The following is an 18,676-nucleotide window of genomic DNA, read 5'->3' as shown; positions in this document are numbered from 1 at the left end:
CTGAGGGTATAAAACAATAAAGGAATGTTTTTGTTCAGTCAATACAATGTATAATTTCACGGTAGTTAAAGTATGTGTAATAATCTTATCATTATAGATAAAATAACTACTAAACATTCAGAGAAATATAGAAATCAGCCCTGTTAGCAAGCAAATGAAATCTAATGGAAACCCTGTTTTTATAGTTACATTTTAATTAAAATTGTGATCTCAGTTTGCATAAATTTGCAGCCCCTCCTCTAATCTTTGGAAGTACATATGCTGAGTTATATAACAAGGAATACATTGAGAACAAACTCACTTAGAGGTTACCCCTTCCCTAAGTCATATACAGATGCGAAACCTGCTGAAGAAAGCTGCAGACCTTACGTGTGGATGCAGCCAGCACAGCAAGAAGAGAAAATGGTTAAAGCTCCATTCATTTGTAACCAACAAGGGAGGTGAACAATTGGAAGGACCATTAACTATGTAAAGAATGTAAAGTTCCCCTGCACTCAGCCCTGCTAACCAGCAAAAGAAACCAGAGTAAACCATCTTCAAATATTCCAATGATAACAGAGGGAGGAGTACCTGGAAACGTTTGAATTAGTGTATATTAATTTTTCTTTCCATTTGGATGCCTTCCTTGCTGGTTACAAAATAAGTGTATATTAATTGTTCCTCCCAGTGTGCCCCTCTTTAGCTGGCTACAAACTGAATGTGTACTGAATTGTCCCTCCCATTGTCCCCCTCACTAGTTGGCTACAAACTGAATGCATACTGAATTGTCCCTCCCATTGTGTCCTTTCCTAGTTGGTTACAAACTGAATGTATACTGAATTGTCCCTCCCATTGTGTCCCTTCATGGTGGTTAGAAACTGAATGTATACGGAATTCACCCTCCCAATGTGTTCCTCCCTATCTGGATACAAACTGAATGTATATCAAATTGTCCCTCCCATTGTATCCTTCCCTAGTTGGCAACAAATTAAATATACAGTATACCAAATTGACCCACCAATTGTGTTCCTCCCTAGTGGGCTACAAACTGAATGTATACCAAATTATCCTTCCCATTGAGTACCTCCCTAGTTGGCTACAAACTGAATGTATAAACAATTGTCCCTCCCATTGTGTCCCTCTCTAGTTGGCTACAAACTGAATGTATGCCAAATTGACCCTCCCAGTGTGTCCCTCCCTAGTTGGCTACAAACTGAATGTATACCAAATTGTCCCTCCCATTGTGTTCTGCTCTAGTAGGCTACAAACTCAATGTATACCAAATTGTCCCTCCCATTGTGTTCCGCTCTAGTAGGCTACAAATTAAATGTATGCCAAATTGTCCCTCCCATTGTGTTCCGCTCTAGTAGGCTACAAATTAAATGTATGCCAAATTGTTCCTCCCATTGTGTCTCTCTCTAGTTGGCTACAAACAGAATGTATGCCAAATTTTCCCTCCCATTGTGCCCCTCCCTAGTTGGCTATAAACTGAATGTATACCAAATTGTCATTTTAGACACTAGAGATAATTTATTTACAAGGAAAGATAATTTATTTAGAGGAAAGGGAATGTTTCATAACAAGAATCAGAGCTGCTCTTTTTGCAATTCAGGATAAAAATTGGTCAAATTAGATCCCTTTTAGATTGTAAGCTCTCCCCGACCCGATATCCTAGATACATTTTGAGAAAAGTAACAGCTTTTTATTTGAAAAACAAAATGTACTGTTTATGAGGTGCTCTTGTGGGGCCATTTATCCTTCACAGCATGTCAGAGCTGACTGAGGGGCTCTGCTGATATGATAAACTAGAAGCTTCCACAATTTTACCTGTGTTGGACAACATTCTAGCAGAGAGGAATTGAAGTAATATCTGCAACAGGGAAACAGGCAACATTACAAATCTGATAGGGGTCCTGGCATTCCCCTATCTAACTGAAAAAAAGTGTTTTACTTCTGTCTGTGTTGCTGTTGGAGACTTTCCTTCACTACTTGTCTGGTAAAAAAGTAGGGGAAATAGCTCTACTGGCTGGTTTTCTTATCTTTTCCCACTCATTGCAAATTAGGCAATAGTATAGGTCCAAACACAGGCATATTTTTTCATCCCAAAAACAGTAGCATTTTATAAAAATGATAGACGGTCTCAAAAACTCCTTCACTAGTTCAGTGATTAAGAAAATCAGCTGGATGGGCAGATTGCTAAATATGCCCTCCTCCATTGTGAATTGCCAGCGGTGAATTGCCAACCGTTGGTCATTTTCATGGCCAGTCACACACAAGGATGTTGCTTTACGGTCCCTTCCTTCAAAATTGTCCATATTGAATGATCATTCATGCAAGCGCAAAAGAACAAGACATAAATTGTTATCTTCCTCCAAAGCTAAAGGCTTCCTTTTTCGAACTTGTCATGAACGACTTTTCCAAGTGAAATATTTCTTTCTGTGAACTTATTTAGGCTGAAGCTTTGTATCCCCGCAGCCATAGCAACCCTTACCAAGGCAACCTACTGCAGATTTAAGTCTGGGCTAAATTTAGAAAGTCTGCAAAAAGTGTGCATTTTGATCATGTCCGTACGTGATTCAGATCTGTCTTTTTTGGAATGTGAAGAATTTTTTTTTTTTTTTAAACAAGCACAGGAAACCATCCATAAACATAGCATACAGCTCATATAAAATTAACACCTTGTTTAAATCAAATAATTCAATAAAGCCTGGACTCTGTGTCTTAATTGCAGATACTAATAGATACAAATAGAATTTTTATGGCTGTATCTTACCCGATCATGCCCCAGAAGACTCATTTTATCAATTGACTTTCAAAAAAAATCTTATTACAGAAGATCTGAAATTGTTACCAGGTTTATTTTGTGTCTAGTACAAAGTGGCCTCGAAAATGAGTTTATTACTTGTGTGCAACGTAATAATTATGTGCTCTGGGAACCGTGTTCTAAAAACCAATGTAAATATAATTATTCTTATCAAGTCTAGACATATAGATCTGTGACAACTAGAATAACATCATTTTCCTGTGTTTCATCATATGATTTCTGGCCGATTAATTAAGCCGCTGGCCATGTCATATGATAGGTGCAAGGATAACGTAATCATTTCTGCCTTATGCTGTAAAAGACATTCTGACCGTTTTTAAAAGTGGAACCCAAGCCAAAACATATTTCTTAATTTTGGGTAGAGCTGCAAAGGGTTAGAACCTTTTTTTTTTTTTTTTAATTGCTGTCTGTCTACCTTGATTGGGAAGTTTTTGGCCATAGTTTTCTTTAGGGTCACAGGAGGACTAATGTAAGTAGAGTATTATTAGACTATATTGGGAACATTTGCGGACTGGAAATATTGTTCCCTCTGAGAATAACACAGAGCTTGCTCTATTTTATCAACTAAATAAAGAATCTGAACAGACTTGTGTCTTCGTGCAGATCCTGCTGATACCTGTGCTAATTGTTCAATAGTCATGGCAAGTTTGGCCTTGAATGGAATGTCTAATTATGTTATTATCAGCAATAATGTTAAAATGTTACAAACTAAGCTCAGTAGTAAATACTACTTCAATTAATGATAACCACAGCTAACAATCTGGAGATTTAAGCATGGCAGAGCAGCCAGGCAGAATACAATTTACAGAATGTTAACATTGACCTGCACCAACATTTCCAATCAGTGTTTTTGGTTAGATTCGGTTTGTTAACTTTAGATGACATGTAAGGAATCGATTTTTCCATGGCTTGGGTTGCTTCGGTGCATTCACTTTAGATCACTCTAGGGGTTCAGAAAAGTCTTACTATTCCCAGCTTCTAAGATGAAAGACAGTTTGTCTGCATGTGCAGTGCTGGGAATAGTAGGGCCATCCCAATTAATTTTGCACTGGTCTCTATGGGAGAGCTCCCTTTCTGGCTTCATGGTCACACTGCTTGGAAGGTCAGAGAGCAAACCTCATGTATTGGATTTGGTGCCCTGTGTGTCTTCTGCAGATAAATGTCTTTAATCTCAATGGCCCTGCCATCCCAATTAATCTTTGCATTACGCTCTCTTTCTGACTTCATGGCCACCCTACTTGGATGGTCCTCAAGGAGGCCACCTGGTGTTTTTCATTTGGGGTCTTCTGCACATGCTTAAATTTGGACAATTGCAGAAGCTTTAATCTCTAAACTCAAGATCATAGGCCAAACAATAGAAGCATCAGTGCCCTTTTGAAGGATAGGCAACCCCCCCCCCCAAAAAAACACACACACAACAATTGACCGCAGGTGGGGTAAGTAACCATTGCACTTGTATAATCATAGGCTTGATGCATATACTCATATTGGGTGCCCTGTCCTGTCCTGTGGTGCTCTTGTGCTAGTGTATAGATCTGCTAGGAAGAACTGCAAAATACATTTTATAATTTATATGTTCTAAATGTAAAATGTAGTACAGTCATCTTTACTGTTAAAATTAGATACATGTAAAAAGTGCATACTGCAGACTATGTGGATTTTGTGATCCTTTTTGGCAGGCAATTTTAAATTTCTTGCTGTTCTATAGTGTGTTAAATTTTTATGTATTAGCAGTGAGATTCTCTCCAGCTTTAGGTATACCGTGGCCCTTATGCTACAGTGGAATTGCGATAGTTACCAGCTGTCCCTGATCTATAGGGGCAGTTCCATGTCCTGGAGATTTATCACTGGAAATAGTCCTGCTTCACAGCTCTTTCCTGATCGGGGTCATAAATGCCAAGATACCCAAGCCAAATTTAACTGCATCCATATGTGCCCATTATGTTGACTAAAACTTTGTGCCTAATGTGCTTACCTTAAGAAATATTTGCTGTTCTTTAAGGGCATATACAGCTTTTATTTGGTACATTGTTTTAATAAATACCTTGCGGATTATTGTTTTTTTTAATTATTATTATTATTATACGCTGACAAATAAAAATGTGGTAAAATGCATTTTTCACTTTAACAGCTTATTATATTAATCTTCTTTTTTTAATCATTTTTTTAATTAATGAAAAAATTAATTAAAATGAATTCATTAAAATTAATTACAAATTAAAATTAAGTTTAATTAATCACTTTAATAGCCAGAGCCTGTCGACTGCTTCTGTCAAAGTGCCTCTCTCATTGCAAGGCACAATGACAATTCAGCAGGCCTGCATTGTCTTTTTGTAGATAATGCCATATGATAACAATATCGCAGTGATCACCTGCCCGGGGGCCATGCTGACACAACTTGCTATATCTGAGAGGGTCGCTGTCAGATATGCGCTGTGACAGGACTAGTGGCCAGCGTGGGATCCAGTTGCTTGTTCTGCTTGAGGATGTTTATTAACATATCCTCAGCATGGGACATTGTGCTGAGAAAAGTTAATACAGGGATTGTGAGCGGGAAAGGGGTTCATTAAGCAATGTAATTAAAAACTATTTTCTTTTCACTGTGTTTTAGATATCCATTTAGAAATGCCTTGTTACTTTGTGGTGGTTGCCAATCTATTTCTACACGGGGGACAGCCATATGTGATCATTATATATGCAATTGCTTTGCTTCCCATTTAGTTGTGCTGCACTGTGACTGTGCTTTCCTGCTTCTTTTTCTCTGTGCATATCTGTAAGTCACACCAAATTTGATTGAAACAATAGACTTTCTGTCACAGTAGGGATTGAAAAAATTATATTTAAACAAAAATATAAGATTTTACAGCTTACTAGTCCTAAATGTGGCAGCTGCATTAAATTCCCTTTTTTGGGGGGTTTTTTTCCCCTTTATTTTCATATTTCCTGCCCTAAAGTGACAACGCTTACTCAGTGTACTGTATTAATTGAGGAGAAGCATTGTCACCCTAGGACAGGAAAAGATTTGGGACTGCCCTCCAATTTCCTCTGCTCCATAACATGGGGGTATTCTGTAGTTCACCGGGGATACCTGGTCAGGGCTGATAATACTGTTTGAGACAACACTGCAGAGCACTCACTGGATTTCTGGCAGGATTAACAAGTATTTTTGCACTTATGGAGCAGACATAACGAAATGCTTTCAATTATATATTTAACAGACCAAAGGTGAGAAAATTGTTACAATACAACACAAACTGTTTACGCATATAAAATACAGTAGAGTTTCCTTTTGTGATTGTTACAAAGATCCCTATACTCTATTCATGTTATCTTGTCTTTCTTGTCTAATGTTATACATTCACTGAATATCTTCCCACTAAAAACATTAAACCAAAGTGCAAATTCAAGCAAACGTTTTTGATTTCTTATTTGGATTGACTGAGGAAATGTTTGAATCTCTGTCATGTTTTAACTGTTGTTTGAGCCCCAGCTAGAGAGAACTTGCCTCGCTTCCTGTCATAGAGATCATTGTCCCCAGGACAGACAGTGAAAGGATTCTTCCCAACAAGAACACAGCCTCTAATAAAAACCAGAAAGATTTTCCAAATTTTTCCCACTTTTTCCCACTACTGAAACAATATCTGTAAAAAATAAGTCAAGGCAACTGGACTTGCTGTATTTTTCTTGAGAACGTTTCACTGGACATCCGACCAGCTTTCTCAGTTCAGAATGCCTTGTACTAATATTATCTGGTAATAAATACAATCAAGCAGGTGTTGATTGTATTTGCATAATTGGAACTAGGAGGTGTTATTAATCTGCCCAGAGAAAGGTGTTAAAACAGCATTGTATGTGACAGACAATAGGTGTCTCACCCCCCCCCCCCCCCACACACACACCTCTATTCAAGCTTGGCTTCTCCATTTTTGAAACTACCAAAACAATGTTTTTATGATTTTTTGAATCCCCAATGAAGATTTTTTTCCGCATATCTGTCCTGTCGTGTGAGAAATCTCCCGAGTGGGGGCACAGACAACAATTACAACCTGGCAAGGGTTCAACCTTTCCTCAAGTTATCAAAAAAAGTTGGTTTTATCAATGGTTGCAGTGAGATTTCCATTCTTTTTGTCTCCTGGGAAGTAAGGGGAAAGCCTTCACAATGAGATAAAAAGGCAACAAAAATCTGACGGAGATTTTAGCTCTTATATATACAAAATATTTTGGCTGGAGGGCCTCGTCAACAAAGACTTACATTATGTGACCAATTTGCCTACTGCTGCTTTCCGACAGATATAGCAAGTCCGAGGAGCTGGGAGAGAGAAAGTCATGGACTACACGAGAGTACAACCCATCACACAGTCTTGAGCAATGTAACCTGGGGAATGGGAGAAGCCGACAATGACCTGACCTACACTGAAGTGGAGCACAGACTCGACCTTATTCAAGAACAGATGACCAGGTAAGGACAAAGTGAACATTCTCAGATGAGTTACTAGGGAATTCCAGTAACATCATAACTTTATATTGTGGTATTCCTCATTTATGTCCAATTCATCATTTATTTAGCTGGTGGTAATTAGTTACATTATCTGGACTTGTTCTGTAATGTTGAGGATGTTTTGTAGCTTATCCAAGCCACTTCTTCAGGTCTTGGGAGTGTCAGTAAAATCCTCCAGGTTTTATATCCAGACAGGTAGCACAGCCACATTTATCCAATCATCGTGTAATGTGTCAAGGCACGTATTGATTGTCCAACATCAGGATGGGAGTTGTGAACGTTGTGGTTACATAATCCCATCCTTGGTGTCCGGAAGTCTGCATACGTGTTAAATCTTCAATTCACATGTTTACTCAATCATAGATATTGTATACAGGGTTTTTCAGGTGCTATAATGATACAATCATATGTCATGTTCTTTTTGAATAAAAATACCAATTTGTATTGCTATGAATGAAGGCCCCTCATTGTGGACCTAACCTGGTGTTACCTCCCTGTGGGTGGGGAACCATAGAATATCTGGCTGGAACCTAAGAGAGATTCTTCCTTCCTTTGTTGTACTTTGCATGCCTGGTGGATTTTTGAACATAAAACCTAGGACAAGTTTCTACCGGCCACTTGAGGGTTATCAAAATGTGGGCATTATCTGCCCATGACATGTATGTGAATTCGTAAGTGGAATACTTCTCTCAGTGGGCAGTCTAAGGTGGTCCCCCGAGTATGGTCCCTTGTTGCTTCCTGCATGGTGTGTGGAGGGAAGGGATGGCATGTGGAAGGAGCTGAGATACCACTGACTCATGACCTACATACTACACTCAAATGTACATCAACCTACATGTATATCAAAAGTCTTGATATACATTCACCGCCGATCCTGAAGAAACAGTTGCTTAATACTGTAAAACGCATTGTGAATCCTCATGCGGTTGATCCCTTCCAACCAGTTTCACATTTGTATACTGTAAGTGTATACTTAATGAATGTTGATTAATATGTACTGTATATGCAGTTGAAGATAGACTATAAATATTGGAAGGGCACCGCAGTATTTAAATTAATCTCATTGTGGGATATATTGAGATGAATTTCTAGACACTACATTGAAGCATCATTTTTTTTTAATTGTACAAATTGTTTATTTATTATGTATAGCAATTAAAATTGGTATTTGATTAAGAAGAAGCATGAAATATGATTGTATTAGAGATGATCAGATATCATTTCAGATACCAGTGCCGATACTTGGCATTTGTACGAGAACTACCAGGGTTGCAGTGGTTGCAGCTAGGACCTGGCTCTGGTGCTCCACCATTGTCCTGAAATCATTAGTCTGTATTGTTTTAGAAAAACTGTCAGATGACAATAAACAAAAATGTATCAGTACTTGTATCTGTGAGTACTTGGGCAAGTATCAGTACTTGTACTTGAAAAAATGGTATAGGTGCATCCTTTTTATATATTTATAAAAAAAATGATACATTAAAATAGGGATGCACAAACCCCAAGGGCCCCGTGTGGCCTTAAAAATGACAGCTGCCTCCTAACTTTAATTTTTCCCTAGTCTAGTCTAGGGAAAAGTATCTGTAGACTGGTACCTGTACTGAGTACGGTACTTGGTATCTGAACATCCCTAGATTGTATCATTGTAGCACCTGAAAAGTCCCATATTTAAAATCTATGACTGAGTTAACTTTATTGGCTTTCTGGGAGATGTGGTGCTTAAACAAGTTGGTTTGGTCCCCAATACATCAATGAATCTTCATGGCTGAAGATGTGAATTGTCATTAGAAGTGAAGAAGTAGGTTGAATAGGCTATGAAATGTCTTTAACCTTAGTCCAGTTGAACATGACTGCTACAAGCTATACAGTGACCTGGATAAATGAAAACCTACATAGACATAGCATCATTAATGTCTTTCTTAATAGAAAAAAAAAATCACTGTTGATATATAGTCCATGGCCTAGTGGAGCTTACATGCTAAATTCCTTGCTCCAGGCATACAACATGCCATGTTAGCAGAATGAATTCCTTTGGTGTAACAACACTCAGTTAACACTTGTTCTGCCTAATGTGTTTAGAATGTCAAACCACAGAGAACTGACTTCAGGTGAACCAATGGTAAATTAAAGCTGAACTCGAGCAAACAGCTAAATATTCAGTTAAAATACATTTATGACAATTGTACCTTCCAAAGGACTTTTAGTTCTGTGTATCTAGTTTTATGATCCCACCATGCCTGTCAGATAGCATTGCTGAGTCAGTGACCACCCTGCAGACTAGAGTGCAGTTAAGGAATACAGCCTGGTAAATGGCCCAACCCACCTTGTGATTGGACAATATTGGAGCAATGGAACCCCAATGAAGTCATCTATCTGCTCTGCACAGTGTAAAGCATTAGTGCGGTTGGGTTATGCTGTGTTAGAGTGCTGACCCTCTCTTTCCCAGTCTGATTACCGGAATTACAGAAGAACAGTATCAAGAGAAATTCAGGCATTTATGTTATGTGTAAGATACAGATTGTGTATTTTGGCCAAATAAAAGTGGATTAAGCAGATGGGCAACTCAATGGCTTAGTGGTTAGCACTTCTGCCTTGCAGCAGTGGGGCCCATGGTTTGAATCCTGGTTAGGATACTATCTGCATGGAGTTTGCATGTGCTTGTGTGGGTTTCTTCTAGGTACTCTAGTTTCTTCCCACACTCCAAAGTGTGGAATTAACCTGGCAGGTTAATTGGCTGCTATCTAAATTGGCCCTAGTGTATATGTGCATGTGAGATATGGACCTTAGATTGTAAGCTCCTTGAGCGCAGGGACTGATTTAAATGTACAGTATGTAAAGTGCTGCATAATTTATTGGTGCATTTTAAATACCTGTAATAATAATATCTGCATAGAGTTCAGCTTTTCTCTCAATACCTAAGTTTGCCAGAGCTCCTAAAGCCCCACTAGAAATTTTATTTTGGAAGAGTTCATTAAGATTTTGAACATGGGGGAGGGATGCCTGGTTAGCTGAAGCATGAATTGGTATTTGGCATTTTTTAAGGTTCTCTCATTCATTAATTCTGTTATCCAAGCCACAGAGTCATCTTTTCTCCAGTAGATAGCAGACCGGAGCCAGAGTAAAAAATCACGTTTCTGTGGGAAGTGCCACATCTACAGACTGTATAATTGTCATCTCCATTCTCCATCTATCCCAAAATTCTTAATAGAAGCTTGTATGTGTTTTTTAGAAGTAATAATGATTGACTATGCTGTTCCAAATTCCCTCAATTGGATTTGTAATTTCCACATGTACGGTGAGTATCCCAAGTGCATACCCCCATATCACATGAATTACTTCTTCATGAGTAGTGGGTGCCAAAAATTCTTCTGTAGGAGGGTTATAGTTCAGTGTGCTGTGCAGAGATGGAAATGACATGTACAGGGAAGATTAAGTCATGTTGTCGGGGTGGTGAAATAGGTCTAGGTCAACTTAGATTCAATGGGGGTGATTTACTAACCTAAACACACGCACGCACCAGGTGCGTGTGATTTTCACACAGCAAAACGTATTTATCAACCAAAAAGTCTCTAAAAGCATATTTCCACTAATGCCATATATGGAAGAATCATGCACATGATGCATATATAATGCTGCTTCACAGTTTAGACAAAAATGGTTAGCTCATGCATTTACATTCCTGCATTCATCAACGCAAGCAACACAATGTAGAGCTAATTTAAACAACATCACCTTGCAATTCATGCAGGGCTTTGCACAACACACCTGCTGGGTGTGTACACACTACAAAGGTGTTTAGATTCCACCCATAGATCATGCAGGGAGGGAACACACTACAGAGGTGTATACTTGTTCATGGCGTGTTTATACGGTTAGTAAATCAACCCCAATGCCTCAAATGATGATGGTTCAAGAATCTGAGTTCGGAATAAATTGCTGTAACTGTGTTGTAAGAAAATAGAATGTTGTAACCATTCATTATCACATTGAAATGTTTCGTCCTTTCACTTATCGTTATACTCTTGTAAATCAGGGTTTTTTTTAACTGTGAAAAATATCAGTTCTAAAAGTAGACCTATACCGAAATGTTAACAGTCTTACTGGGATTGTTAAATCAAAAAGTAAAAGAAGCTTCCACCCATGCTGGTCATATGACCAAAAGCCTAGCTGCCAAATTTGAGCTTTTATAAGCTGGGGCAGTAAATTGCCAAGCTTCTGCCAATTGACCCTTTTTTGTAGACCCTCCAATATGCCTGTGAATGGTATCAAATATATCTAGAACCAGCTTTTGTTTTTGGATACAGTAGGAAATGGTTAAAGCTGAAATCCTGGCACAAAAACTTAAAGGAGAACTATGGAGAGAGTGAAATACACTCACTCCCATAGTTAGAGCCAACATGTGACACTGAAGCTGTCACACGTCGGCTCTATAGATCGAGAACTGAGCAATCACTGTTAGTCACCACTCCCCACAGGGATCCCCCCCCCTCTCCATTCCTCCAGTGCTGACTGGAGGGACAGATGGGGGAGGGGTGGGCACAGCTGGTTCTGGCTCCAGAGAGGCTGAGTCAGCTGTCAATCAGGCAGCGGGGTGGACCCCAACAATGTTGTCGGGATCCTTCCCAGCAGTGCGGTTCTGCGCAATAGTCCACTATACACTGAGTTTTGGGTCACAGGAGGGCATTAGTAAATGTCCTCCTGTGACCCTAAAGAGAACAAAGGTTTGGCCATAGTTCTCTTTTTAATGTATTTAAATATATTCTTCAATATCCACAAAGGATATAAATCCAGCTTGTGTGGACCAAATGTCTTTAAAAACCCAGGTATTCCCTTGTTGTCCAAAGCCTGTGCAGAGATCGGAGCTCACTACAGGCTGCCTGCAGAAAACTACAGGAGGGGGTGGAGACAAGACCGGGCACCTTGCACATGGAGAAAGAGCAGCAGTGATTGGTCTTTATTACAAGAAGCTCACACAAGTAAGGTTTAATACTCGATTACTGCACAGATCTGAAAGAAATGCACAAAGTAAACCAAGATTTAAAGGAGAACTTGATCTACTGAGCCGACCTGTGACAGTTTCATTGTCACAGGTCGGCTAGAACTATGAGGTGAGTGAAAAGCACTCACCTCATAGTTCTCCTTTAAGGAAGAATACAGATGGCTCTTGTATTAGACAATATTTGGTTATCCTGGATTTCATCTTTAAATCCCTGCTGTCTTTTTTTATGCTGTCTATGTCCGTTTGGGTAATTTTCCCTTCTTCCTCTGTCCCATTGACACGATAACTAGGGAGAGGATATTCCCTCTGAGACAGTTTTTACCAGGACATGTGTCCACATTGCAGGATTTCCCCTCACTTCCTGTCTGTCAGTGACACCAGGACAAATAGAAAGGGTGAATCTCCCCAGCGGGTACACAGACAACAATAAAAAACAGAGTTTCTGAAGATGGCCATACACTGTAATATTTTGTTATAACATATTGCTCCTTACAAATCTCCCACGGTGCCTTTGTATTGTGACAGCGGCGGGTGCGCAGCAGTTAGGATACCCAAACAGTGACGGCAGCTGATTGCCTGCCATCACTGTTCACCCAAAAATTTTCAATCCGGGACCTTTCTTTTTTTGACGAAGGACTTCCAGGCGGAGGGCTGCCCATAAGGGCACCCACAGTGCAAATGTTGGCAAAATTGGCCAAAATTCACACAGTGTATGGCCAGCTTCACTCCTATACACTCTGTTTGAATTGATATATATGAGTTTATAGTTGTTGATCTTATAGCTTCTGCACCAGGAACATGCATTGGAATCAATTTGAACGTTGCTGGCTGCATGATTGATTCTAGACAGAACCACCGTGGAAACTATTAAAGCCAAAGACAGGCAACTAGCATTTTCCAAAGAAGGTCATAAGTGGGCAGGCCACTGGTTCTCTTCCATACTCCTCAATGCTGTGCGCTCACCTTGTCTATTCGAAACTTGACTCTGAGGCCTACATATTGAGGTTTTCAGGCTATTGCGGAACAGAAATGAAGGTACATTGCACCACTTTTTTATCTTTAGTTATTGATAGCTTGGATTCAGTGCTGAAAGAAGCTTTAATCTTGATATTCACTCTCATTTTTATGTAACCTGTTATTTTATTCAATTTTGGAGATGAGGCTTGCAAAACAAACAAGTCCTCTCTCACTGTCTGTGCTGATTTATTTTATCAATTTTAAATTCATAGATTAGCTTAAGAGCTTGGAAACTTAATTTGGTTCAGAGTCATTTAAAACTTGCTTGTTTGAATAAGAGAGTACTACTTCATATTTTAAATGGCTGTTAGGTAATAGCAAGACGATGCAGTCAAAATGTAGTGCAAGTTTGCCCTCTGCTGGCAGTGTTTAGGAACTGCACAGTGTCCACATCATAAACAACAAATTACATTTTTGTGGTGTTATACAGTATCATGTAAAATGTATATTTGCATTTACCAATTAGCACTGGTTATACAATAGATGGAATTTTTAAAGTAAATATGAATGATGGTGCTACTGTAAAAGTGACACTAAACTCAGGAGTGAAATCTTAAAAAATGGATTCAAGTACTTTAACTTATAACAAAAATGAAGCTTACTTGTGTATCACTCGGCTGTAGATCCTTAAATCATCTCTGAACTGGTGCTGACACTGTCCTTCCTTCTGGAGGGTGGCTACTTTTGTTCCCCCTGGTCCTTGTGTATATTGTAAAGTAGTCACTGGTCCGAGTCCACTCCTGTGATGGACTACAATCTCATGTTTAGTTTAATCATTTCTATTGAGATTATAGTCCATCACCAGAGTGAACTTGGAGCGGTGACTACTTTACAACACACACAGGGACCATGGGAAACAAAAGTAGTCACCCTCCAGAAGGAAGGACAGTGTCAGCACCAATTCAGAGATTATTTGAAGATCTACAGCAGAGTGATACACAAATAAGATACATTATTGTTAATAGGGTATTCAAATGCATTTTTAAGATTTAATGTCTGAGTTTAGTGTCACTTTAAGATATATTGTGGGACAGAAAGCTTTGAAGCATAATGGACCACATTCACAAGGGTGTAACTACAGCCATAATAGTCCAGGTGACTGCTGTGGAGCCCAGGACCAGGGAGGGGCCCATTCCATGTCTGAAAAGGGGGTTGCAAAAAATTGACTTACATGCTATGGTTTCCCAGATGGCTCTGATTGCTGACTCGGTACATAGCACAGGCTAAGCCCAGCAGTGGCTAATAAGGAGGACATAGGGTCTCTGATTAGCACCTGCGGACAATGGAGTAACCCAGTGACCACCATTGTTATATTGTAATCTACCCATCTCTGACCACCAGTGTTAAGAGGATATCAAAATGGAGACATTATATGTCACTCCTTTTGACTACCATTGCTAAGGGTGTGTAAATAGGGATCTATTATAATACACCTGCCACTGACGGGAGGGGCCCCATCAAATTATGCTTTGGGGCCCCCTATGATTTTTCCTTGTGCTCCTGCACATTTATATTTATGTTTACTACGTTTTTTTATCAATACAAGATAAAGCTGAACAGCTCCTGGAGCTCCCACCAGCTGCCAGGTGCCCTCGAACACACAAGGCCTTCTGGCAAAGGCCACATAGCCACTCTGAGAATGATGGCCCCAAAACCTGCACCGGCTCTGACAGTTTTTTATATATCAGAAGCAAATGAATCCCTGCAAAGAAAGGAGTAAAGGCTTAAGCCTCCTGCTACCTGAACTGCCAATCTCTGCTGTCTTCACAAGCTTCGTGGGTCAAGAAATCTAGACTTCTCAGTCCCATCTCTGTGCTGTGCTTCATTCCTCAGAACCCAGCATCATAAAGGACATTATTTGACATAGCAGCTAGTGGAAGGGCCTACATCACCCAACACGGGACCAGGCAGTCTGCATTCCCTGAAGTGTGTTGAATGCTGAAGACTCTCTAACCAGCGAAGCTTGCAAAGACAATGAAGATTGCCAGTGCAGGTAGCAAGAGGCATGGGTTTTGAACCTTTCTTCTGTATGGATGCCTTCGCTACCATATCACATAAAGAAATATGATCATAATAATTTGGTTCCGACCTGTACAAGCTGTGGTATCCTTTGAAAACTTCCATTGACTCCAATTTTTTTTATAATTACAGGTTAGAGTCACAGATGACTGCCGACATCCAGAGCATCCTCCAGCTCCTGCAGAGACAGGCCTCAGTGGTGCCCCCAGCATATAGCATGGTAACAGCCAGTTCAGACTACCAGAGGCCAGCTGTTAGACAGCAGATTGTACATTCCGGGGTGCCCATCAAAACAAATCGCAGCTTCACTCCTTCATCACAGGCAAGTTAGCAGCATGGCAACAGAAGATTTCCAGCAAGAACTTTTTTATTTTTGTGACTTTGCTTTACTTTGGTTGCTTGCATATAGCAGTGTTAATGTTAATGTTGACAGTTGAGTAACTTTCATTGATAAACATTTCTCTCCATCTTTTTTTTACCAATACATTTAAATATTGCACTTGAACTTAGTTATGGTTAAATATTAATGTTCCATTTCCTGCAGAACTCAGGTTTTCACATTATCACCTCCCCCTCCCCCCATTGAGGTCTCCCCTATCCACCGGTGGTAAAGCTTTGAAAGCTGTAAAACATCTCATGCTGATGAAAATAAGAGGTGGTGTTATTCAAACGTGCTCAAGACATATTGGATGGCAATCTGAAAATAACAGAAATAAAAGGGGTTATTCACTAAAGAGTCAAAGGATTTAGCCAAACTTTCAGCTAATCCTTCAGCTCCCTTCGGCTGCAGGAACCCTTCGTTTTGGCGCTATTCACAATAGCCTGTACAGCACCCAAAGTAAACAGCCAAGCCGAACGCATTTGCTTCAGCTCCACACAGCTGAACACACAACCGGAGCGGGGAGAATGATCCGTCGAAGCAGACCGAATCCCCTGCACGTTTGTAAAAAATGTATTTGAAAAAAAAACAGCATGGGGTCCCCTCCCAAATCATACCAGATCCTTTAGGCCTGGTAGGAATGTTAGGGGGACCCTGATGTAAACAAATGCATGGGGTTCCCCTCAAAAGTCATACCAGACCCTCTAGGTCTGGTAGCAATGTTAAAGGGGACCCCTATGTTCAAAAAAAGGAACTAAAAAGTGGGGTCCCCCCTAAAATTCCAAACCAGACCCTAATCCGAGCACTCGCCTGGCAGGGCAGGAAAGGGGGGGCGAGTGCTCGGATTAGGCCATACCATACCTCCCTGCACCATACCAGGCCACATGCCCTCAGCATTGGGAGGGTGATTTGCTGGGGGGGGCCTGGAGAAGCACCTTGTCCCCATGCCTATGAGAACACGGGCCTTTTCCCCACAACACTGGTCCGGTAGTTGTAGGGGTCTGTGGGCAGGGGTTCGCTTGGCCTATTTGTTTTCATGCTATGAAAGCTTCCTGTCCTCAAATAGCATGTAAATAAATGTGTGCCGCAAATCCTCTAAAATCACTCATTTGTTTTCCTGTAATTTCAGGTCAGTGCGCAGGCAGGGGGTTATTCGCTAAGCTGTCGAAGACAGCTGAATTAATAACCGAAGTGAAGGGAGCCGAAGCCTCTTCAGCTATTCACTGCAGCCCTGTACGGTTATCTTTAGCCATACATCCGCTGCATTCAGCTCACTTCACGTCCCTTTGGTTTGGCCGAACAGCTTTAGCACGTGAGCTTGTTCACCTCAGCCGATCCAACATCTGGATTGGCTGAGTCGAATGTTCAGCAGTTAATTCCCTGCTGTTCACCCCTATTTTCATAGGGGCTGAACAGCCAGTCATTCTGTGTTTGTGTGTTGGAATCCCCCTTAAAATTCCTACCAGACCTAAAATGCCTGGTATGATTTGGAGTGTACCGCATGCTGTCTTTTTTCTTTTTTTAATCTATATTTTACAAGGGGAACTGAGGGGAACTCTTCAAATTTTTTACATCGGGGCCCCCCCTAACATTGCTACCAGACCTAAAGGATCTGGTATGATTTGGGGGGGGACCCCATGCTCTTTTTTTTTTTTTAAATCTATTTTTTACAAACTTGCAGGGGATTCGGTCCGCTTCGCTGGGCCATTTTCCCCTTACGGCTGTGTTCTTGACTGTGCCAAGCCAAAGCATATGTGTTCAGATCGGCTGGTTATTTCGGCTCTTTAGTAAATAACCCCAACAGTTTTCATTCTGTTCGCTACCTCTGAGGTACTGGTACTACTAGGACAGGAAGTGCAGGGAAATATCCTCCATGGAGAAACAGGTTCTGCTCATTCTTCTTCAGCTATTCAAAACAATGCAGGGTTGGGTTTAACTTTAAGCAATAAGCTTATTTAAAAAAACATTTTTAGTTTTGTTAATTCACAATACTTCATTATTTATTAAGGTTCTGTGCCTGCTTCTAGTATTGAAGGTGCAAGTTTGGCTGTAAATTATTATGAGGTTTGACAGAGTTTCAGTTTCTGGCTTCTCGTCACTCCCCTAACAGATGCAGCTCATTATAACATTACTGTGTTATGTGAGAAGACACAATGTAATCTGTTAGCATGTATCACAGTAAAGTTCCTCCCCTCCACTCATTCTCCACTCTCCTTACTGTTACTTACTGTTCTGCATACTATCTTGTATTTTTGATTTCTTTTTCTCCTCCACCCTCTTTCCTTTTCTTAGTTCCATGGTCATTTAGAGAGACCCTACTATGAGTTTTTCCCCCCTTTTTAAAAAAATATGTTAGTTAAAAGCTTTGAAAATTTTTCATAGCAGTACAACACTTCCTGCAGTGTCCGATTCCTATTTGTGCAATTCCAAAAGCTGCTTGCCACCCCATCCCCCTGCCGCTATGTCACTTGGTTGTCAATGTTTGCCTAACAGCATTGCCTGTCATATGGAGATACCCAGAGATTAGCCGCCTGCAGTCACTGCAAATATATGGTATTTTTAAACAACTTGTGTACTATTTGTTCATTCATTTTATCATCAGGGATCAGATGACTTGCAGTACCTGACCTGTATGTGGCTCTACTACCAACACAAGGGCCACAGAGACATATGGCATTGCTGTGACTGACAGTGGTCACATGAAAAAACAAATCGTAACAAAATAAAAAGGGTTTAGAAATCCCCCTTTTTGGTCCTTTCCTTTCCTATCCTATCCTGCCTTACCTTACCTTACTTTATCTCCCCTTCTGTTGTATCCCCGTCTTGCTGCCTAGATATGTTGTGCACTATGTTTATGTATGGGAATCTTTACCCTTCAAAAATCAAATATACTTTTTGTATATCAATTTTTGTCAAAGTAACAGTTGGCTTTTGTTTGGATGCATTGGTGGGGATTCATCA

General features: G+C 40.2%; 1 protein-coding gene across 2 annotated transcripts in view; it reads left to right on the top strand.

Moving 5' to 3' along the window:
• The window catches only part of KCNH7 (potassium voltage-gated channel subfamily H member 7), a 355,010-nt gene that overhangs the window by 335,667 nt on the left and 667 nt on the right, over window positions 1-18,676 (top strand). For both annotated transcript variants that reach the window (XM_018556690.1, XM_018556691.1), the window contains 2 exons: window positions 7,094-7,262; window positions 15,469-15,658. In XM_018556690.1, the coding sequence (XP_018412192.1) occupies window positions 7,094-7,262; window positions 15,469-15,658 (359 nt within the window). The remainder of the gene's footprint in view (window positions 1-7,093; window positions 7,263-15,468; window positions 15,659-18,676) is intronic.

Source organism: Nanorana parkeri, unplaced genomic scaffold (genome assembly GCF_000935625.1).
Source record: "Nanorana parkeri isolate BGI_ZX_2015 unplaced genomic scaffold, ASM93562v1 scaffold247, whole genome shotgun sequence".
NCBI lineage: Eukaryota > Metazoa > Chordata > Amphibia > Anura > Dicroglossidae > Nanorana > Nanorana parkeri.
Note: the sequence above shows the minus strand (reverse complement) of the source record. Positions and strands in the feature narration are given on the sequence as shown.